The following is a 23,996-nucleotide window of genomic DNA, read 5'->3' as shown; positions in this document are numbered from 1 at the left end:
TGAGTGGTTGGAATGACATGGGGGGGGGGGAACTGTGATAGTTTCAGGCCGCGTTTCATAGCGTGTTTTGAAACAGTCATCTATTTATCATGGAGGCTTACTGATGACGTTCCAGGCCGAGGGAAATGCCATCTACACTATACATTAAGAATGCAAGAATAGGTCAATTGTTAGACCCATTCGATGGCCTAAATAATCAATAACACCATCGAGACAAAAAACGCGGCGAAAATAACATTTACAACCTTGCAATTGGGTCCTGAGAAAATCGACCTGTTTGCTGCAAAACGATGCCAACAGGAGCAGGTCGCAGTATAAAGTCTTAACAATACAAGTTTACAAATTAACATTATTGATGTACCAAAAAGCCCACAAACGCAAGATTCAATGATCTGAATGGAGATGTATAGAAAGAAAATAATGTAAGGAAAGGCGAGGGTAAAGTGGTGAAGGCTTCGTTACTCATCGGTACTACTTACTGAGTCTGACAAAGCACCATTTAAGCCTCCGGTAACAAATGAACTATCCCTTGAGGTGTGGCCTACTTTTCATGTATATTAACAGCGCGAGGTTCATTGTTTCCTCCAGCTATAAGCTAACAAGAAAAACAAACGATCACCGCCCATATAAACGGCGCATCATATCATTCAGTACATTATCAATTTTATTGTACCCGCATGTCAGTGTGGTTTCATTCCAAATTAAAAAGAATTTGAGATCATACGTATATTAGTACATTTCATAATGCCATATGCCTCCCTGAAAACGACGAAACCGACTGTCAGTTATTCTTTATGTTTCTTAGATTGTTTCTCCATTTCATTGATTAGGATTCAATGTCAAACGTCATTCCAATCATATCTAATCATGTTTCTATCTGCACGAAAAATTGAGATTTTTTTCATGGAGATATTCTTTTGAGCGTCTTTGTGTGTGTGTTTGCGTGTTTGTTTGTTGGTGCGTGTGTCCGGATGCTTGTAGTCTGCATAACTCAAGAACGTCTGGATGGATTGTAATAATTTGTTATGTGGGTAGGTGTTAGGACAACAAAGATCAAGGTCGATTTCGGGCCCCCTAGTATGTGACACTGGAACTGCATTGGCGTTTTTGTCAAAATCTTCCAAGGAGAATAACTGAACAAAGGAACGGCAGATTTCCGTGTTATTCAATATGCAGGTAGCTTAGACAGGGATGTACACAATGAAGTTCAAATTATGCAAAATAAGTCCCAATTTGCATAAGTAATGAGGAAAATCTATATTTCCATTCTAGGCATGCTGTAACAGCTGGCACCTGTTAGCTTCGGAACTGGGTCAAGTATTCCCGAGGGGCCCCACAGCTAGTGGTCAAACCACAAAGGTATATACAACCAAACCTGTATACTTGGTTGTATTATGTGGATAGCTAAGTGCTTCTTGATATAATGAAATGGCAATCGTGCAAATCGGAATCTACTTTGCATGATTAATGGTGAAATGTTAGATCTATAAACCCACTCCATTCAATGGTACGATAGTTCAGAAATGCAACATATGTAACTGAGAAGGGACATTGATAGATAAAAGTTAAGACCTAATTTGCATAATTAATGCGAGAATACTGTAATTCCATATCGGTAGATAACTGGAATGTCATACTTGTGGCATTTGGAAGTTATGTGACAGTGAACATGGTTGAATATGAATATCTTATTTGCATAATATATATTTCATGGAGATATGAGGTCTCCGAACTCTTGTTAATCATGTTTTTGATTTGCATTCCGTTTCAGTTTCCTTCCGTATTTGTTTCTGCATTGTTCGGATCCGTGATAAATGTTATATCGGTGTGTTATCCTGTTTTTGACGTTATTGTTGTACTTTTGTATGTGAAAATGCAGTAGAAATTCAAATACTTTAAGTATACATCATGTCTACAAGCACCTAATAGCACCGTAGTTTTATATCACTTTGCATATCAACGAAACGGACATGTGTTGATGTTGTGTCCTTGATTTGCATTTGAATGGACCGAAGCACAAGCGTATTACATTATTTAAAGATTGTACTGCCAGGTATCTATGTATTCTCTGGTATTCTCTTTTGCGATCTCTACACACTTAATAGAGGTTATTCGAGAAGGTCAGAAGATCTTTAGAAAACCATTTAGCTACGATTCACGGCGATAGAAACGGTAAAAAGCTCAATTTTGTTCCCCCAGTGACGTCAGGTGAAACGCTCTTTATGATTGGATCTTAGATTGTGTGTGTACATTCAAGACTCACCTTGCAGGTCGAACTTTTTGAACCTGATTCTGATGGAACAACCGTTGTCAGATCGTACTGGGCAGTTGGCCAGCCATTCATTCGTCGTGCTGTCCCCATATGGAGATCTCGTCTTGAACGTTCTTGTGGGCTCGAAAAACTCCATTGGGTACGCTGAGAACACTTCTGGCTCTCCCAGCACCAGGAGTGGTAGCACTACTAGCGGAAGACAAACAATAAATTGTTTAAACTCATGGCAGAATGTATCATCTTTGTATATTTGATGAAGATTGACATTAAAAAAACGATTGTGACATCGTTACGAACTCAATGCAATATTAGAGAATGATGTCCACCCCATGTTAAAGAGGGACATACGAGGTTAATATCTAAAATCTCTTCAACAAACGTTTTCCTTGAAATTTCTACGTTTTAATTCAACAAGTAATAAAGCTGTATTCAAAGAGGGATGTTTTGATACGTTTATCTACCTCATTGATATTCTTCTTCTTTTCAAAGCTGTTTTTGACACAAGAATCTGTTATTTCTTTAGATGATTAAGAAAAACTAATGTAATAACACTCCTTCTGAAAATATCTTTATACACTTCGTGGATGTCAATGGTACGAATTTTCCAGAATTGGTACATAATGCATATTACTTATTCATAAGATATCAACACTCTACAAAACATTTTTGAACTTTTCATTGCACACATTTTATTATAGGTATGGTTGTATTTGAAGTTTCTGTTTTTCGTCGGTCGTTTTCGTATGACCATAGAGCCATTTCTTGAAGTCATTTGCGGTTTGATTGGAGGGTTAAATGACAGCGGTGTGTTTCGTTAAACCCGCGCATGAAATAACGACATGACAAATGGACCACTCATAACATGTCAATTATGCAAATGATCCCACGTTTTGGCCTTCTGGGTTCGTCGACGAACCAATTTTCTTTCAATTTTGACAATGACGGATTCATGATTATTGCCGCGACATGATGAATAATCTCGCGCACTGGGTGACCAGATGATATTTTGCCGTTATTTAGTTCAGTATTACAATGAAAGGATTATTTCCAGTTACCTTTTAATTGCCCGTCGTCCCAAAGTACACAATTTTTTCGCTTGATAGCTCTGATCAATTCGATGATTTACGGTGGTCATCCGTGTTGTTTTCCAGCAGTTGAAGCTTCCAAATTGAGGTTTAATCAATGGTAACTGAAGTTTCTAATTACCTTCATGAAATGTGCTATCGTGTACTAATGTTATTTTCATACTTTTCCATGAGAATATCAACTACAATGTACCACTTACATCTTACTCAATTCGGCCCAAGGTTTAGATATCAAGACTGGAATAGCACTTTATCCTGCGTTAATCATAAATTCATGTCATGACCGACCCTGTGTGATTCTGCACTCAGAATAACTTCTGGCAATTCTTTCCCCTCAATTCATCATTTGGAATAGGCCTATTTCAGAATGTCACGCCAATGTCATGACAAACAGCTCGCGCAGAAAACCCCAATCTCAGAGGGACTGCTGGGAAAATCAATATGAGAAACGTTAATTACCGAAGGTCTTCTTTTGGTACTGCTCCAGAGGAAATACTTTTAACCATACCTTTACTTATTGCTCATATTAACGACTCGTAGTGAAGTTTTTCAAAGATGTCAACATGCAGCAATAGTGACATAAGGTATTTCACATGACGTCACTGTTGCCAACTTGGTTGGCTAAACTGGGATAAAACAATCAGACCTATAGATTGACATGTGACTTATCGCGATTGCGTTACTAAAATTGCATATAACAGGCAACACTATGATTCGCTTCGGAATGACAGTCTAATTCTTGACTTGAAATTTTCTAAATAGATTGACCGAATGATATGACAAAGTTTATCAATATAGGTAACAACCAGGTTTATACAATTGAATTACCAAATAACTATCAGGTGAATCACGAGGAAAGAAATAACGAAAGGCACCAGAATATGTCTAGCGTCATTGAGGTGACTAATTACTCATACCTACTGCAAAGTTGTGACTTGAGGAGTTTTGATACTCGGTTTACATGACATCCAGCGTTGACCAGTAGACTTGTGTCTCGATGTTATTGACACATTACCCATCAGGGCAGACGATAGTTATAGGACCCATCAAACCACTTTAAACCAGAACAGCGACAGGTGTCGACTTTTGACTCACTTATGACGTCATACGTCGCTACGATCGGTGCGCGCCAGGAAAGTTCAAGTCGAATGTCGACGAGGGCCAATAGATGGATACGGCCAAATATTTGGTGAGTCAAATTTTGTTTGCGTTGGATAAAGGTAAACATTTCAAATTTGGCATCTATTTTGATAATCTACAACGAGACAAACGCGTCAGGACACCAGGACAAGGACAAGGACATGTCCGTCCACGGTTATGTTCATCCATATACAATCGTTGCATTGGATACGTCTTTGTGTGTACAATAAACCAATACGTACAGCTTGATATGAGCTTTATTCATTGGAAGTGGATTGAAAAGATTTTAAGTAAGCCTACTGGTGGTAATGAGCTTATGAGTCAAACTCATATGTGAATCATCTAAACCTGCTTCGTTTGTAATGAAATTTGGCCCCTAATCTTGTTTTCTATTATTCAATATGTATTGATCAGAAAGCGATAACATCACCTTTAATCATTCATGTCAATTGCATTGTCTGGATTAGATGGGACTTATAAACATATACAAATTCACAGAAATGTGTTTTGTTGCGTCTGCTCAAAACACTCAAAGCGCAGGACTGACCTTATTAGCATTGACTTTATTTTGAGGACCAGTGCCAAAACCATGTCACGAACGGGTTTACTATAACTAAGGAGAATAGAACGGAACTAGAATTGTAATATAAACAAACAAATGAATACGCTACTATTATGTCATTAATGTAATCTTACATGCTCCTGTATAACCTGTGAAAGTAGACCGAAGTGTTGTAGATGGGTGAAAATTGAAACATCAAACATTACAACCGCAGCACGAATTCTTGATGGGTTCCTCTGTATTCAGTCCGACTCTAGTTCGCGGCAATCATAACACAATGCTAATCCAGATATATTCGGTCTGGGTGATATCTTCAGCCATTATAGCAAGATGATGCATACCACTACTCCCAGATACGCAGGGTATGCCCGGGAGATTGTCAACTCATTCCGAGGGCTTCAAAATTATCGGAGATGACCTCTGGCTTGTCTTGATAAGATTACATGACCTTGAGTCGGCACGAGTAGCTGCATTTGAAGTCTACCACGCAAAGACAAACCGTGAATTCATGAATTATTGTTCATATTCCAACAATCTATATCACGTTTTCGTGTAAGCGCACATATTATAAACAATGCCACATCGATTCATATAAACGTTTTTAGTGGTCTTGGTTTATCATCCTTATAATGAAACGCTCACGCCGTAAAAGTTAGTTGAGTTAAGCACAACTAAGGAAAAGTTTAAAACAGATTAGAAATGTAGGACCCGGATTGGTCTAAAACGATCACGTGATGTGTGTGGCGAAGGATGTAAGTGCTGTTCGGTATTGACAGAATTATCGGGGGATTTAAAGTCAACGTGGACAGTTTTGGGTGCGTCAATCAAAATTTCTTCACGCACACCCAAACATCTGCGCTCCTCATATTGTGGGCGCAAACAAACTTTCAACTTTCTGTGCACGTCTTTCTTCTGGCCGCTCACAAAGAAGCCATTTTGACTTTCTAGTCAAAACGTTAAGTTATACTGCTGCCATTGTCTTTTCATCTATGTTTCGGAAGCAATGGCGATGATTTTGATCCAATTTGTCCATGTTTTAGATAGACACAAACGTCTGTGTTCACATGGTGTATAGTCACCGGCGTCGTGTTGAATTAACGGTCAGGGTGTTTGGCCCAGAATCCAGAGCTCCTGGGTTCGGTCGAATTCCATGACATGTCACCGATGTTGTGCCCTAGGGGAAGACACTTAACACGACTTTCCTTACTCCACCCAGGTGTAAAAATTGGTAAATGACTTACATTGGGGAGGTGAAAACCGGTGGAAGAACGGGAATTGGCTCCGCCCCAGACACAGAGGATAACAACCCACTGCCCCTACGGCATCAAAAAAACTATGGGACTTCCTTTACCTTACCCACCTTTTATACGTCACCTTTTTTTCACCAGTTACGTTGCACGTATAGATTGTCATATAAGCCGAAAACAGACCTTGTGTATCAATATAAGTCCATTAAACAATATTTCATAACTTCAACAGGAAACTCTAATTCCACAATTACGTATCGCTACTGCAAAAACTAGTCATCACAATTTGTATGATTCTAAAACCAAGGAAATATTGCCTAATCCTTATAAGATACATAGACGTGTATGGTAAGATGGACAATTCTAATTTATTTTTTTGTGACGAACTAATCGTGTAGCAAAGTACAATTTTGGTACGTATATGATTCATATTATGATTAGATGTGTGTTTCCTAAATTTTTCGTTTACCTTGGATTACGTTATACCCCCCCATTCCAATAGGGCGGCAACCTCGCTGCGACGGCGCTGCGACCTAAAATTTGACAGCACGCTCAACGGAGTTCATGGATACAAAACTAATCCTTTTACACTTTGTGTGTTTTGCATGCTATTCTAGTCCAGGATTACACAAATCAAAGTTAGGTCGCAGCGAGATCGCAGCAAGATCGCCGTCTAGTGGAATGGGAACCTTACTTTGGGATTAATCTAAGTGTTAAATGTGCCCGCTCTGTGCTGTACTGTAAAATTCATATCTTTACATATGCATTCATTCATCATTTCACTCATCTAGGTCTATCGCTTACCAGTGGTTGGCACTTTGTAAAAGTCAAAGAGATCGAAGACTTTGAGTTATGGCACGAGCTTTGTGATTTGTGTGACCTTCTCATCCGTCTAATTACATGTGACATACAGTGTAGGCTGCTGAAAATTGGAGTTTACCACGAGGGAGTATTAGATATTGATGTGCGCCGGTGCTATGTATCATTTATTTCGGATTTAATAAAAATAGCCCCATGGCATTCTCGGTTGACTTTAAGATCCAATAATCATAGTTCAAACCATCTGTCTTCGGCGCTGTCCTCCAACTATTCATCGGGATTTCCTTATCCGCATGACACTAGTAGTGTGGGTTTTTTGTCAAAGAATGATATATAACGTCAGCTCTCGATCATACTTCCGCCGCATTTGAAAGAAACAGTGCTATCGAGGTCATCTTGAGAATGTCTTGAACACCTGGGCATGAGAAGGGTGCATGATCGGAGAACACTGACGCTGCACGGGTAGATCTTTAGTTTTCCTGTTTTGTTAGTAGTGTGGCGCTCTTATAGAACCTGGAGGAAGTATGAGAGCTGACGTTATATGAATCAATCATTTGTATTTTTCTAGCCTCCATTGAAGACAATTTATTTCTCAACAACGTGTAATGTTCTACCGGGGTCTAATTTCAAAGGAGCAGGAGTTTGACTGCAACTGAGGGACTAGGATTGCCCAGACAATTAGCACCGAGCTGATAATTACCCACGTGTATATTCCTAACCTTTTCCTGCCGTGTGGTGCTTCTGATTTTAATGTCTTTCTTGCATGCACGCCGCTATGTTATGCTCTTCTATTGAGCCGCAGCTGAAAGCTGGAAATTTATGGCTCCATAAAACATCTTATCTATGGATTGGAAACAACCTCAGCCCATATACAGCCGCCATCGTGGCACACTGTATCGTCCATCAAACATGATGTTAGTGGGCTCGTCCTCCGAATGAGCAGATGGTTTCCCTGTGGGTTTATCAGTTAAAAGCAACAGTAAAATATTTGACCTTCGCGGTTCAATCACTACCGCACGTTTTCATAATTGGCTCCAGCGAAGTGTTACAAATACAGATTACACGGCCTTCGCACACCATATGTTCCAAATATTTCTTGACAACAATATCCGTATCCCATTGATATTTTAATGAATTTTCGACAGAAAGTTATTTAGTACAATTAATACCACAAAATATTACTTCGCTATGTTTTATATAGTATTCTATGCGGTCATCTTAAGGTAATTCAAGGTAACGTAAGGTAAGGTAAGATGCAAGATGTAAGATGTAAGATGTAAGATGTAAGATGTAAGGTAAGGTAAGGTAAGGTAAGGTAAGGTAAGGTAAGGTAAGGTAAGGTAAGGTAAGGTAAGGTAAGGTAAGGTAAGATATAAGGTCTAAGGTAAGGTAGGGTAAGGTAAGGTAAGGTAAGGTAAGGTAAGGTAAGGTAAGGTAAGGTAAGGTGCCGTGTGCTTATATAACGGGGGGTGCCCAAACATATGACTTTTTTTACGCGCTCAAACTCACGGCGAAGTTGCTGGTTGCTGGTTGCCAGAGAATGGTCATGTTTTAATGAATGAATTTTGAACACATTCATCTAAAGAACATACATGGACAAGAAATGTATTCATACTGTTCATGGGCCCTTCACGCTCCGCGTTACAAGCGGCAAACGCTGTGAGACGTTTTCGCGAATGTACCTTCTGATTTAGTGCTACGCCAGATAGTGTGCCTAACTTATTACGCTTTGGTAATTTTGCTCTCTTCGGAAGTTCGTGATGAAGTTAGGGAAATGTAAATAAGGCTTGAAGTCTGCTATATTCTAGCTATCTTTTGACCGGAAAATTTTGACTGTATGCACTTCCAACGTCATGTGAGAAGAGCTATATCTAGCGCACCCAAGCTCATGTTTTCGCGGGAAATAGGCTACTACGCACTTTGCGCGCGGCCCGACGTACGTCTTGCATGCGACCCGACTTACAAAATCATTAAGAAAAAACGACACCGCTTACATCAACAATACTCCGTCTACTTATTGGGAAATATCTTCGCCATCTCTGTATTCAGTTTCCTTTTCATAGACGGTACCAATCACATGTTAGAGCGTTACAAAGCTGTGCGTTGAATCGCCGTCCGCCACCATCGCGGCCCAAAAAAATGGCGGGAAAACAACGTCTCCAGACGGCAGCGATGTTTACGTTGTTTTCTTTGGTCGGTTTTCTTCTCAACAAACACTTAAAGACCCAATTTTTGTGTGTTTTATGAAGTTATATTTCTTATGTGTATGATAGTTGTATATCTGCTTGGCACAGGTCGTATATTTAGGTGCCGGGCCGTCTAGCTACGCAGTGACCCTCTACTCAGCGTTGCCATCATTATTGTCAAAATACTATTCTCGACAAAACAAGAAATGAATGTGTACACATATGTTTTGAATGCAAATAACAATTATGTGCATGTTTTATTTACCTTCCTTATGAGCATAGTCAGTGGACACAAACATGGCGTACTTATGCATAACAAGATCACTAAAAAATCCGTCACATGTTAGGGCGCGTCATAAGTTAGGGCAACCCCCGTTATTACCTTACCTTACCTTCCCTTAGACCTTACCTTACCGTATACCTTATATCTAAGTACTAAGATATAAGGTCTAAGGTAAGGTAAGGTAAGGTAAGGTAAGGTAAGGTAAGGTAAGGTAAGGTAAGGTAAGGTAAGGTAAGGTAAGGTAAGGTAAGGTAAGGTCAGGTCAGGTCAGATCAGGTCAGGTCAGGTAAGGTAAGGTAAGGTAAGGTCTAAGGTAAGGTAAGGTGCCGTGTGCTTTAGATATGCACACAGCATCTAATGTAAAGAAAGAGAGCAGCCGGCATGCTTATTGAATTAATCATGTCACCCTTGTAGTCATCATGTGTTGGAAATGTCCTTTTACCCCTCAAAAGAGTTGTGTTTAAAGTAGAACATACTTTATACGTATTGGTGATTTTCCCCATTTCCAAACAATTGCAACCACGAAAGGTTGTCTCCACGTTTTAGCCCTTTACACTTAGACTTCTTAATTTTGTCTGACACACTTTGAAAACTTTTTTAAGTCCTGAGGTTTTGCTTTTAGTACGTCTGTTTGGTATGCATAGTCATCATCACGGAAGTGGCCTTATATTTTACAACCTTCTGTCGCTAAAAGCACAATCTAACAAGATTTTTAGCTCTGCACATTACGCTTTGTTCTTTGCCAAGTTACATCTTGTGACGACTTCCCTCTTTAATGTATCGGTTCCTGTGGACACCCCACACCTTTTAGTAAGATAATACTGCGTCACTTTAGATCCCTGTGAAAGTATTACTGCGGCGAGAAGAACACAAAAGTCTAAAGAGCTTCGTGTTTTTGGACCTTAGGGTTTCAACAATCATTTTGTTCTTACATCTACTTCATTCAGCAATGTACAGTACATCATCAATCATGTAGGTCTGTGCAGTGTAAGAACGGGAGACCTGCTGTATAAATGAAGGCGGCGTCATCTCACTGACGAATAACACCCTTGCACCCCATCAGACCAGCTAATGCCGGGTCTGAACATCTTTATCAAACAATTTATCTGCAGACAGCGTCTCCATGCTGGGTTTGATCGAAGCCGAAATGGAATGGCGAATCTAAGTGCTTTGGTAATGGAAAACATAATTAAACAATATGCGTATAGCTGGGTGAAGATTATTGCACTCTGCCTTGTTATTAGAGGTTCGCTGACAAAGCGGAAAATCTGAAGCAGGAGGGTATATAAACGTGAAAGCAAAAAAATCATGTCGCTAACAAGCAGTGTTACAGTCTCTATAATGGCTATGCTCTGTTTACGTCTTATTTTGCTGTACCTACATAGATATATATGGGCATATGTTTCGGGACCATGTTTAGTTAGCATTTTTATGGAATATTTCTACGCGCTTTACTCCCGAGTGAGCTACTTGTCAAATCTAATATAAACGTTACGAAAGCTAAATGAGAAATCCGCGACATAACAGACGCAAAATGAATAGAAAATTGGAAAGCTGGAGTAATTTGTTGTACATTAAGTAAACCTTACCTGTGCATACTCCCCACAGAGAAGCTGCTCTGCGATGCCACCTGCTTACACTTATTGACATGACGGTGGATTCTTCTCCAGTCGGCGACTCCAAACTTCCGGAAGATTCTTGAAGAAGCTCGGTATGGGCAGAAGGAGGCTTTCAAGACTCTCAGCACCCCCGCATGTATAGATTGGACCCTGTGACATGCAAAATAAAATCAAAGACGTTGTTCAACCGCAGGAGGTCGTGATGCAGCCCGACTTTCCTCGCCGCGCACACAAACTCAATTAACTGTGTAAATGGCAAATCTCATTCAATCAGCATAATTAAATAATAATGAAGGAGGCTTGGACGGGTCGAGGCGACTTTGTAGGTGCCAGACGAGAGTTAGGTATGCAGCCAAGAGCCGAGAAGAAGGCGCATGAGGAATACTGAAACTAGATACGCGAGAGGTAACGGAGTATGTAAGCACATGTTGACATATAGGCGTCATGTCCTGTCGAATTTTGAGCTGGAGTATTTCATGGTACATAGAATCTCCGGACATGCGCCGTAAATGTCGAAGTGTCAGAGAGGCGATTTCTGTGGCAGAAAGATCGACCCATCAGGCCGCTACTGGTGAAATTTGAATGAGATGTGAGCAGGAGAAATAATCTCGTCAGAGAGAAAGGTCGCTTGAAGGCCCTACCTAAACCTTTTGGGGGTATTCATGCCATACACTTTCATGGTTTTGATGACATTTGGGTGACATACCAAACTGTTGGTCTTCCTGATGATCATTTGTCAGCATCGACAGTTACATGTGTCAATCTATTTTGTCACTTCTAGAATTGACCAGCTACAGTGGGAAAATTGCTAATTTCACGGTCTGTCACGGTTTGTTAAGCAGCTTGAAAAAATCAAATCTACAGTGAACACTTTGTTTTAGGTCAGAGACTGCAATTCTACTTATTGATATTCTGAGAAGATAAAGCCAAATATTTGCACAGTCTAGTAGAAAGAAGACGTTGTGTGGAAAGCCTTTGACAGCAGCTATTGGTGATGAGTTGTGCATGAATACAGTGTGTTACCGGTCCCTTGTGGAATGGGCCATGGCAGACTATCTTTTAATACGATCAGTAGGCGGGTCCAAGCCGCTTATCAATGCTTAATCAACAGGATAACGTTATTGAATACATCCTGATTAATACAAAGAGCCTGGGGCCAGGGATAGGGGTCAGCTTCGCGAGGACAAGACGAGAAAATCGGCAGGTCGAATTACGTGTAATGTGATGAGCTAGACGGCAATGCATACTGCAACGATGGCATTTGTTGACTTTATCATATTCACATAAGGGATGTCCTTACATTTCCATCTTCTAGCTTTAATTAAGGAGCGATCGTCTGACAGCAGATTGATGACCTGGTATATCAGGGATAGAGACTCGGTGTGGGGGACCCTGAGAAAATGGCGCAGAATAAAAATGTTGCTGTACAGCAGCATGGAACATATAATGATGCTGACACCAAATCCATTGGAAACATTGGAGCGAATGGAATCATTAGTGATGGAGGCAAAAATATAGTAGAAATGAACATTGCGTAGAGAAGGAATGCAACATTAGGGGCCAAGTGATTTTTAAAGAAAAGGGGATCTAAAATGGCTTCTTTATTGATTTCCCAGGTAGATTGGTATTACTACACTGGAGTTCGAAGTTGTCTAAGTCTCGTGCTAGCCAAGTGATATCGCTAATGGCATTCATATAACAAACGGCCCCTTGAACGCGTGAGCTTTCATCGAGACAATGGGTTATGTAGAGTGATAGTATCGGGTTATTTAATCAAAGAGTCTTACGGTGTAAATGACCGGGGTGTAAAACCTAATGGACGCTCTGTCATGATTACTGATAGGTGAAAGTTAGTACCGTTAGAGTAGTAGATAGGGGAAGGCCATCAAAATCTTGCTTTCAATGGTGCCGATATTCTTCGGGAAATTGCCGCTTTTACAAGAACCACAGCTAGCTGCGCGAATATATATTTTACATTCCGCCCACTTTTGCCAAATTATACTGTGAGGCTTTTGTGCAGGTAACTCTTTCAAAACTAGTTTTCCTTGATTTAACGTCTGGAAATGTGCCAAAACCCACACAAATCTCTTGCTTTGGGTAAGAATTCAATGTAATCCAACGTAAACTGTAACATTGTGACCATTTTCTTCATTCTTTCAATTGGCTTACGGCAAAATAAATGGGCCATGCGGATAGTTCATGGCATGCGTCTTCTTAATAAAAGATTGATACAATTTTTGAAACAATTCTTATCAAATAACAAGAATCATTTCCGACTCCATCCTATTGCATTTTCATTCAGAACGGACATATGTCTAACACACATCTAGAATGGTGTCAGATCTAGACATCATCTCGGGGCACAGATTCCAAATTTGGGCTAAAATCGAAAAAAAAAACATCTATAAACAGAAATACAACCCAATGGGAGCAAATAGATTGAAAACAATGTCCAAACACAAACTTCCAACGCAGCTCTGTACCAAATTTAAGGTCATTTGCCATGAATATCATGGCAGAGGAGAAATATTAATTTTTTTTCCTGAAAATAGCCGTACGCTGAGCTGGATTGTGAGTTAGGCCAGCCCAGATTACACCCCGGGGGTACAGTCTGGATCGTGCACGTTTATACTCTAGGTAGGGGTTAAATTTGTGCTGATACACCGGTAGGTCCAACAGTAACGTTAGGATGACATTTCGGAACATAGCTAGACGGATGAGGGTGAATAAATTATGAACTTAGGAAGCACCTCATCAATCATCTCACTACAACTCAAACGTGCCTCCGCGACGCGGCTTGGATCAGGTGCATTAACATAGCCGCGAGAAACCGGAGTGTCAGTGGGTGAAGTGAAAAAGTAGCACTGAGTGATTTGACAGACCACGTCTCCTGCTTTTATCGGTAACCTACTTGCAGTTATGGCTTCGTATGGACCACTGGCAGGTTGAGCTCCCCTGGGCCGGTGCGTTCCGGCAGCGATGTTGTGTTGTATATATGATAATGGAATATCTTTCGAAAGTAAACCACTGATATGCAATTCCATATGGATGTTATGAATCGGGATTGACGGAATCCATTTGCACGTCCAAGTTGTCACTTTGAATTTTGCAACCCCAAACTCAGAGTCTGCACTTTTATCATTACAGTGCATTAGGGGTCTAGAACAGGTATGAATTTGAATATTTATGAATAGAATGACGGACATTACATGTTGACATGTAAAATTCATCCAGTCTATCACGATTTCGTAATCTTATGTTTGTTTGTGGCGCCGCCGTTCTTTTTGAACTGCTAGTTCTCTTAATTGCACTGTTTAGTATATTTCCCTTTCCTTCTATTGAATCCATTTCTAAGATGCTGTTTGGGTGAGACATAGTTCATAATTTACGTTTTTGCTTTAGATGATACTATGCCAAGTTTGTTTTATTCTTATTGCATAGACAGTTATTTGTCAAACACTCAGTTGCCGCTGGCTGACTTTACTCTGCGAACAAGTGCGTTTATGAGTACAAGCTTCTTATATTTTTTAATCAAAGTCTCACTCCAGGATAAGATGACAAATGAATCAGTGGCAACATTTCTCAAGGCCATATACAGTAAGCATCTAAGTCCAGTGACGTCATCAGGCAGATGGATCTAAGTCCACTGCGACATGGAGTAGTTATCATTATGTCAAACTTTCAGCAGACTTTAAGACTTTGTTATCTTTTAGAAATCCTCCGAATACGAAAGCAGGGGAAAATCAAATGTCATCACTCGGTATCTTTTCAAGAATCTTTTTATTCAATTTTTATTGTATGTTCTTAAACTGACAGATATTATTATCAGAGAAACAGAAGGATATATCCAAAAAATTATACTCTCCAAGCAGAGGAGGGGTTTTGGCTGGATTTTGACGTGTTTCTAAGCGTTTTTGTGGGGCTTTCTACTTTGTCATTTTTTTTTTTGTATAGCCAACCCACATCAGGAATGTGGTTTGGCTATACAAAAAAATATGACAAAGTAGAAAGCCCGACAAAAACGCCTAGAAACACGTCAAAAACCAGCCGAAACCCCTCCTCTGCCTGGAGAGTAAAAAACTTAAAGATAAACAAATATTACAGGACCTACAGTCGCTATCACATGGGTTCTCCCTTAGTAATAGCCTGCGGCTAGTTGGGCAACCCTGGCATGTACATGCGCTGAACCAATGAATAGAATTGCAAAAATATACAAATATCAAAGGGAAAAGAAACTGAATACACATCTAGTATACATTGAGTTAATCTGATACAATAAAAATTAACAAAAGCAAAACAAATGAATAATGAAAAGTTTATTGCAAATTCCTGCCCGCAGGCTAATTGCAAGTACATGTACAGGTAACACGGAGTGGACGGACAGACAATAAAGGACAGTACAACATATGTCTACTCTAGTCTTAACTACTGCCACTAAGTTTTAACTTATTGAGTTCGACTTCTTTTTCCGAGACTGTGGAAGACGAATGATCCCACTTTTTCTGTGATATGTGGGTTTTGTGATGTTAAGAGGAGAGTAGTTTTCTTTTCGTCTGAAAACGTGGAGAAATTAGGATGAAATATGGTGGCCTCTTTAAACAGCTCATTTCTTTCGTTGTCGTAGAATGGGCAACTTGACATAAAATGTAATAATAAACAAGGAGACCTGATAATGTACCACTGGTAAAAATAAGCATGAAAATTGTATTCATAAAAGAATGTGTTAAGACCAACTAGATACGATAAATCTTAATGTGATTTACAGCTAGAAAGCGCAGAAGAAAGCTAAAAGGGGTTGCTTCTGAACCCATCAGCAGCCCACCTAAGATTGCACCTACACCTTATCTTGCGGTAATTGTAACTTAAGGAATAACCAGACGTCTGCTGACTCTTACTCGGAAATCCTCGTCAAAGTAATTCGATTAAATGCAGGATGTGGTCATTATAAAAGTGGCAGTAATGGGGTTTTGTGTTAATCCTCTGCCGCTTAGATTGTGCAAGTTAGTTTCACCAATGAGAAGTTTTCATTATTTGATTAGATATCAACCTGTCTGATGACGTCTCTGGTCATTGGTACTGGTACGTTGATTTCAATGGCATGGGTTAAAGCGTTTTTTTTTATTTGCTCAATTTTTCTTCCCGTGCTAAAGCATTCCATGTTTTCATGTCCTTGGATTACTTAAGCTCTCACGTACGCAACCCTCGTAGGGTCTCTGTAGGTTTTTCTACACAAATGAAGCCGACATTATTTGCCGACGTACATAAGGTCTTCAATATGCCCTCCCATTTCCCAAAGGATATTTCAAGTGTGCATGAAACGACACAGTGTGGAATCCACCGTGACCGGAACTTCGATATTTTTCGATTTGTTCATTCACAATTAGTACTTTTAGGGAGAAAAGCATAGGATCGTTTGTGACTCTAGCCTTGGTACACGTAACAGTCTAAATCTCGTTTAAACGACACGTGATCATACAACGCAATAACTATGAATTCGAAATGAGGTCCTATTGACAGGTTTAAGATGATGAATGGTGCTAAATTTCGGGCTTTATTCCGATAGAAATCTCGTCAGACCCCACGCCCTCTGTCAGGTGCCGGGCTGTCGGCTGGAAATGCCGGCTGCTCGCCACTAATAGGTCGTATCGCGTCTACATCATCTCCTCACCGGAGACCAGCTCGCACCGGCGGAATTTTTTTAGCACGGCCCGAAGCCACACTTTCGTTTGCTTGGTGTCCTTAGTAAATGAATGGCGAGTCATGCCATTCCCCCCGGATACCCGGGCGATACAGCGAAGTCTGCAAATATGATATTGGGTAACATATCATCATACTTGCGCACTGTCGGGGTTATACCGCCCCTTACGGGGTGACATACCCTTCCGTTGGCTGATACAAGACGGGGATGCGCCAGTTCTCCCGTCCAGGTGAATGGTGTAAATCACCGTATGGCTGATACGAGACGGAGGTTCGCCAGACCCCCATCCGGGTGATTTGTAATGAATCACCAACTGCAGGCAGAAGGATTTGGACCATCGCACACCGGGGCATACCCCTACTCTTTTTCGGAAGGTGTGGTGGGTTCTTTAACGTGCGTAAGGTGTGGCTCTCCCCAAACACGGGACCTCCATTTAACGTCCTATCTGAGAGACGGTCACGGTGGGTTCCACGACTGGTGATGATGAATCCTTTTTTATCACTTAGATATAATTCCATTCAACACAGTTTCATCTTTCTGGTTCACTTCTTTATCAAACCAATCACCAAACAGAATACCTTTTTTTCCTCTATCTTTTTTTTGTGAAAACACTCAAATTTTGACAATAACACACACCGTCCTTGATTATCTATTAAATGCTCTGTGCCTAGTCTGTGGAATAAAAGTTTCGAAAACAAAATGATAACACTGCATTTTTGTCATGCACATTTTTCAGGCAAATTCTTTTGAATATTCATCTTTTTACTAGTGTCTTGAAGACGAGAAAGTGTCTTATTTCCGCGATTTCTTCTTTCATTCAGTTCTTTTATTCAGTTCTCCTTGTCACTTTGTTTGTAACGATTTACATTCATTCGATGGCCCACAGCCCCACTGGGCACATGTACACGTAGCTCACACCAATAACGGCCGTCTTAAATGTACATCTTTTAACAGGTACAAATGTCAAAGTTAATCCAAACTAAAAGAATTGACTCGAGTTATTAATTTCCATGTTATTTCATATTTTGTGAATACTGCACTAAGCCTAACAAACAAGAGAAGACCCCATTTGTACAATCCAAGGAGATTTCTATGGACGGACATATTTCTTATACTTTCTTATCATTTTCCTCACTTTGCACTAAGGATTTTATTCAGGTAAAGGTATCTCCAAAAATAGTTATAATTACTCAAGCAACTGGATAAAATTTTGAAAAAGTCAGACGTTTAAGATAGCATCCGCTATCTTTCGTCAGTGACTAAGGACAGATTTGGTAGAACTAGGTTTTTATACCAAACCTCTGAATAGAAATGTATCGTTTTGAATTATGCAGTGTTGTTCTCCACCCATGTTTCACACCCAAATGTTGTTTAGTTTTCAGCGGTGTTAAATCATGGGGGTGAGGTAATTTCTAAAGAAGAGCTCGAGGCGTCAGGGATTGAGGCCTGTAACTGTTCCCGGTTGCACATCCGTCAACCGTCCCTGCCTGTCTTCTCCCCTTCTCCCTCAACACTACATAATTAAAACAGCCCGAGAGCTGGATTTGGAGGCTGTAATGCTTCCACAAAATTGCCCCTGTAAGCACAAAGTGGTTCCAAGTTCCATGATTCCACAACATTGACTAAACGTGGATCTCATAGTTCTGAGTCTTTGTCAAAGTTCAAGATCCCAGTGACCAATTACGATTTTGGGTACAAAGATATGAAATATATGAATTCTTCTTTTAAATTTCTTCTGTCTTACACAGGGCTAAATGAAAATGTCGTTTTCATTATAGTTTACACGTTTAGTCTGTTGCAAAAACGTCTAGACACGTAGAAACGAGAAAGGCTTTGGCTCTGAATACTATTCAAGAAAACCCTAATTAGTCATCCAAAGGATCTTGAACTTTAAGCCATACTTCACCATGATTGCGCATGTGCAATGTGTAGGAAGTGTGACATGGCCTACGGTCTAGAATCTTTAGGTCCGGCTTGGTTGGCCAACTACTGCCGTTTTTCAAGTGTTGTCATCATGACAATGTTCTAAATAACAAGGCCACAATACTAAGGCACAGATGAATTGATGGGTTTTGGCAATACTTGGTATATGATTGAAGGTCTTGTTTGGACATGTAGTCTGAATATTTTGTAATATCAGCTGGATTCGTCGCTAGAAAAAAATCATTGTTTTGCCAGGCATGTTGTGAATAAATCAACCAGAAAGTGAGACATCTTTGCAATCTAGCTGGATGAGTAAGAACAAGGGTCTTTTGTTTCTTTTTATTACGCGTGCAAGTAAAAAGCATTATTCTTCACACGCGGAATAGGAAGGCAGCGGACTCAATAAATTTATGAATGTCCCGTTTTACTGTAGAGTGAGTACTTGTTCTTGTCGATCTGTTTTGCATAACCAGTGATCTACGCCGGTTTAGAAGAATAAAAAACACTCTTTTCTACCACTACTTCGACACATGATCATCACCAAATATTGCCAATAACTGAGTAATGATATAGCCAAACGTTCATCATCGTATTTTCTAATTACAAAAAAACGCGTATTCTTGAGATATTTGTGCATTTTGTAACGAATGGATGCTTCAGTAATGCAGTCATCCTCAAAAATGTGTGCATCAACGTTTGACAACAACGGTTTTATGATTCACACACACACACACACACACACACACACACACACACACACACACATAGACACACACAGACACAGATAGAAAAACTGCAGTGGGGTTGCTATCCTCGACTATACTATATCTGAACGTCCAAGTATTAAATGCAGCTGAATTATAAGTTTTACTCATTAACTGTATAAATCAGGTTCTTATTTGCATACGACTGAGTAATTGCTTAATATTAATGAAATGTTTCATAGAGAGACGTATACCTACATGCCAAATAGATTGACAATCCTGCAACCTTTGCTTCAGACATCCTCTTCCAACAACGTTTTCCAACAAAAAGGCCCACTGCAGTTCCATAGAAGTCACTAGGGGGTTCAAAACTACACCACGTACTGTCCACCTCAAGAGCTGTATCTGACTCGTGAATTTCCTTTCCATAGCATGTCCAGAACACGCAGACCCAGAAGTTCCGCTTCTGTACCATAGAACGCCGCTAGGAGGATTTTGAACCCTTGTTTTCCCGACACCTACCTACCAACCTACCTACCAAATATTTTGATGATCCGTCCACAGCTTCTCGAGTTATGCTGTCCACAAACAAAAAACAAAGAAACACACCCAGCCAGCTGGCAAACTAACAAACGGCCAATAAAAACATAACCTTCTCGGCGAAGGTAACAAAATCTCTAGGTCGCCCATCGCTAAGGTATGCAGCATGCAATGTAATGTTACTTGCCCAAATGTTAACGATAAACTTTACACTATATCATGTAATGAATGGAAAGCGACCAAGACATATCAGCCACTTAAAATTATGATCATACTACACAAAACACCGGTTTCGCTTCATCACCATCGAGAGCTCCTTGAGAAACCATATTCAAATTTGTCCTACATTGTGCCAACGGCTAGCCGGCTACTAACATATCAAATATCATAAATAAGCACCCGTCGACAATTTCTCGACTTGTGTTGTCCACAAACCCACCTACAGACAAATGGCACCGAAATCATAACCTTCTCGGACCTATCTTCCTAAGACCCCGTTCACACTCATTTTTTTCAATCGCGATTGAAGTATAATCGCGATTGTTCGATCCGATCGCGATTGAACGCAAAGAAACTTTTGCGTTCACACTGCTTTTCGCCAAGTGGATTAAAGTACGCCGTGATCCGATCGCGATTGAAGCACGATTGAAGCATGCTATCGGCGATCATCTGGTAAATGTTCTTGTTGTCCTTGTTGTCCTTGTTTTGTGTCTATTTTTCCGCTAGACATTGTCACTTGGTGCGGTAAATGTCCCTCTTTCGGTGACATTTCCCCAGTTTGGCCTGCACCTCCTCTCTCCCCCAGATTGCGATGAGGACCCTGGTCTCCTCATCGCGCCATCTGCCACCAGCTGAAGTTGCTGACGGAGTTTTATTCTTCTTCTTGGGCATTGTTGACGATGAAAAGTTGTTGTTGTTGTTGTAAAAGAGCGATCTGACGTGCGGATTGGGTTTGTTTTCCCGCGCGATGCGAACTATGACCCCACGTACCCGCATGTATGACCTCCCACCCCCGGAACCAGCCGAAATCTCCGCCGATCGCGATGGAATTAATCGTAGTTGTGTTCACACTCAAAATTTGATAGGATTGGATTGGATCCGATCGCGATTAATCCAATCAAACTACCTCCGGAGGTAGTTATAATCCAATCGCGATTGGATCGTTTTGGATCGTTCCAATCGCGATTGGGAGCGTTCACACTGAAAAAATCAATCGCGATCGGATCGATTCAATCGCGATTATACTTCAATCGCGATTGAAAAAAGTGAGTGTGAACGGGGTCTAACCTGATATGTAGCTCCAACTCAGACACCGATAAGTCCGTGAGTGACGTCTTTTGGCAACTCCTACCTACTTTTGACTGTGCAACATTTATGCTTCGGTTTATCAATGTTTTACGTCCACTCAGAAAATCCGGCGAAACCTTTCTGTGAAGGGACATCGCAACCTATCAGGGCATCGCTCTCTTTTTGGAACTGATAGGCAGTTACGCGTACGTTACTTTATCTGGCAGCGTACATTATTTACAATTGGTGCATTTAAATTTGAAGTCTCTATCATCAGCTGTTCGCTTGACATTGTGGGTACATAAATAGGTATACTTTAAATAGCCCCACTGCGCAATACGTATTACATTCAAGGAACTCATCAAGAGTGGCGCAGAAAACTAGCTAGATTGTGATTTTAGACATCAAGAAGACGTATTCAAATCCAAAACATCCCTCATTATCAATGCATCAAAATGATTTTAAAAAAAGAGCTGCTACAGTTCAAATGAAATACTGGTAGATTTTGCTGGTGGTAGAACAGGGCAAGTCCCTGGATTTGTTAAAGAAACGTTAAACCTGGTCCGTCTTATGCTTGTTTTCGAAATTGTCGGCAAACCGGCAGCAAAATAACAGGTTGCGAAATCCTCGTCATATAACTAAATTTAATTTTACTGAAAATAGTCACATAATCACTTTATTCAGCTCAGAATAGGACAAAATCCTTCACCTGTTTTCACTGCTGCTGCTCAAAACAGAAACCACAGAAAGTAGCATGAGCTTCCAATTTAGTTCGACATTTTCGACCTTTACGGTATCCTTTGAGTTTGACCCTCGCCAATCGACCCACATTATATATCAATGGCATTTGGATTTCTCCCGATCTGTAATAGTCAGCGTTAGACTGGACCTGATACCGAGACGTGTACAATCTGACAAACGTCGGGATATATTCGGATCAATAGGTTCGACAAACTCCATTAGATGCATACCAACAATGTACACTTCAGCAGGAAAAAAGCATCAGGCATGTCCTTTTCTAGAATTGAAAAAATCATGACGATTGTAATTTCAACTCTCATAATTCCTAAGATCGCCCCATTTTTTAACGTTGGATTTTAAGAGATCTACTAATGCAGTATCAGTAATCCTAGAGGTATACACACTTCAGATATCTAATAAAGTGTTCTAAAGACATTCTTGAGAAGGCCTTGACAATATCATTTCTTTAGTGTAGCGGTCTTGTGGTACCCGGTGGCATTATCAGGGTTGGTATTACCTATCTATGAAAGAGGAACGTACAACTTACCTTTAAGGTCTCGCTCACTCTTCTGGAAGCCAAAGGGTCCCTTTAAATACTTCGGTAGAATGAGATGACGTTGAGGGAGAACAACAGATGAAAACAAAGGCAGGGTGACTTTCCATGTGAGTCAAAAACTCGCAGCAAGCCGATACATCAGTGAGTCAGCCCACGGGTGTGAGTCAGTGCGCACCACTCGTCTCTATTGTTCGCCATAATTACTGGCAAACCGCGCGGCTTCAACCTCCGCAAATTACAACCGCGCCGTGCATGCTGGGCGCTTTCAAACAAGATCAGCCTACCCCCCCCCCCCCCCCCGTTATTATGTAGCGTCAGAGGTTGAAATCACACTGAGATGGCAGTCATTTCTTTGAATCACGTATTGTCTATATTTTAGGTATGGCTTGTCGTTCCTGTCATCGTATGATGTAAATGGTGACGAATCAAATTTGTTTCATGCCAGCCTTATCATCTGAGATGTTCTATTGGCAACTTTAAATTCGGACCAGGTTTTGGGACTTGAGTTGAACGATGGTGTTGATTGTATGAGATTGAAAAGGCGCGGGGTTCACGGAAAGCGATACTGACCTCGGTGCTGAATCAATTGTTGTAGCATACCAACAAAACACGGGATCGCAAAGGACCTACAAGATATGTTTAATGGCCAATATTCAACCTTCAGTCATCGTAGCTAGACTTGGAATTTGTATTAAACAGCGACGGCCGGTTTTCGCGTTATTTGAACTTCATTGCCACGTCAAAATGTGTGTTTAGCTAGCTAGTGATAATGGAACAACTCTTACTTCTTCTTAATGCTACGAGAGCGTTCAACGAATAATTCTGTGATGGTATCATTCTGTTATTTCATTTGCATGAGGACATCTATGTTCCATACAGTACTAGCGTTCACCGCATTTGGACAAATAACGTCTACTCTCATCTTTCCACCCGGTACCCTAAGACAATTGTGACATCAAAAGAAAACGGCGAGTTGAAATAGATCTACTAAGCACCATCAGTAAGCCCAGTGGTTAGCACACTGAAGATATCCGGGTTTTCAAGACAATCTAATGAGGTCTCAATAACATCATTCTTTCTTTCTTTCCTTTAGGCTTGAAGGTCTTATACGGTACCCGGTGCAAGTTTGAAAGTTGAAGTCCATTAATTTTACAGATCATTACAACACAGTACCGATATTTGCTTAATTTTCACGTTTGAATCCCACGGAAATCATACTTTATTTTGAGTGAAATTGCTGCGTAAGGACGATTTGGTGAAAAGATCAACTTGCGCTCTAAATCATTTCGGCAAAACATCGATATTGATGGCTGCAAGATACAGGAAACCATTAT

At 40.4% G+C, this 23,996-nt stretch overlaps 1 protein-coding gene across 3 annotated transcripts in view; it reads right to left on the bottom strand.

Annotated features, from left to right (window-relative positions):
• LOC136427502 (dorsal-ventral patterning tolloid-like protein 1) overlaps positions 1–22,868 on the bottom strand; it is a 36,539-nt gene extending 13,671 nt beyond the window's left edge. Inside the window, exons 1-3 of one of the 3 annotated variants that reach the window (XM_066416393.1) lie at positions 22,654–22,868; positions 11,184–11,363; positions 2,264–2,461 (exon numbers count right to left, since the gene is read on the bottom strand). In XM_066416393.1, coding sequence (XP_066272490.1) covers positions 2,264–2,461; positions 11,184–11,244 — 259 coding nt within the window. In that variant the 5' untranslated portion in view covers positions 11,245–11,363; positions 22,654–22,868. Of the gene's footprint in view, positions 1–2,263; positions 2,462–11,183; positions 11,679–22,653 lie in introns of those variants that run through there. The other 2 variants (XM_066416395.1, XM_066416394.1) reach the window with 2 other exon arrangements.
• Between the last annotated feature and the right edge of the window lie 1,128 nt (positions 22,869–23,996).

Source organism: Branchiostoma lanceolatum, chromosome 2 (genome assembly GCF_035083965.1).
Source record: "Branchiostoma lanceolatum isolate klBraLanc5 chromosome 2, klBraLanc5.hap2, whole genome shotgun sequence".
In the NCBI taxonomy this organism is placed as follows: Eukaryota; Metazoa; Chordata; class Leptocardii; order Amphioxiformes; family Branchiostomatidae; genus Branchiostoma; species Branchiostoma lanceolatum.
This window is presented reverse-complemented; position numbering and strand designations above follow the sequence as displayed.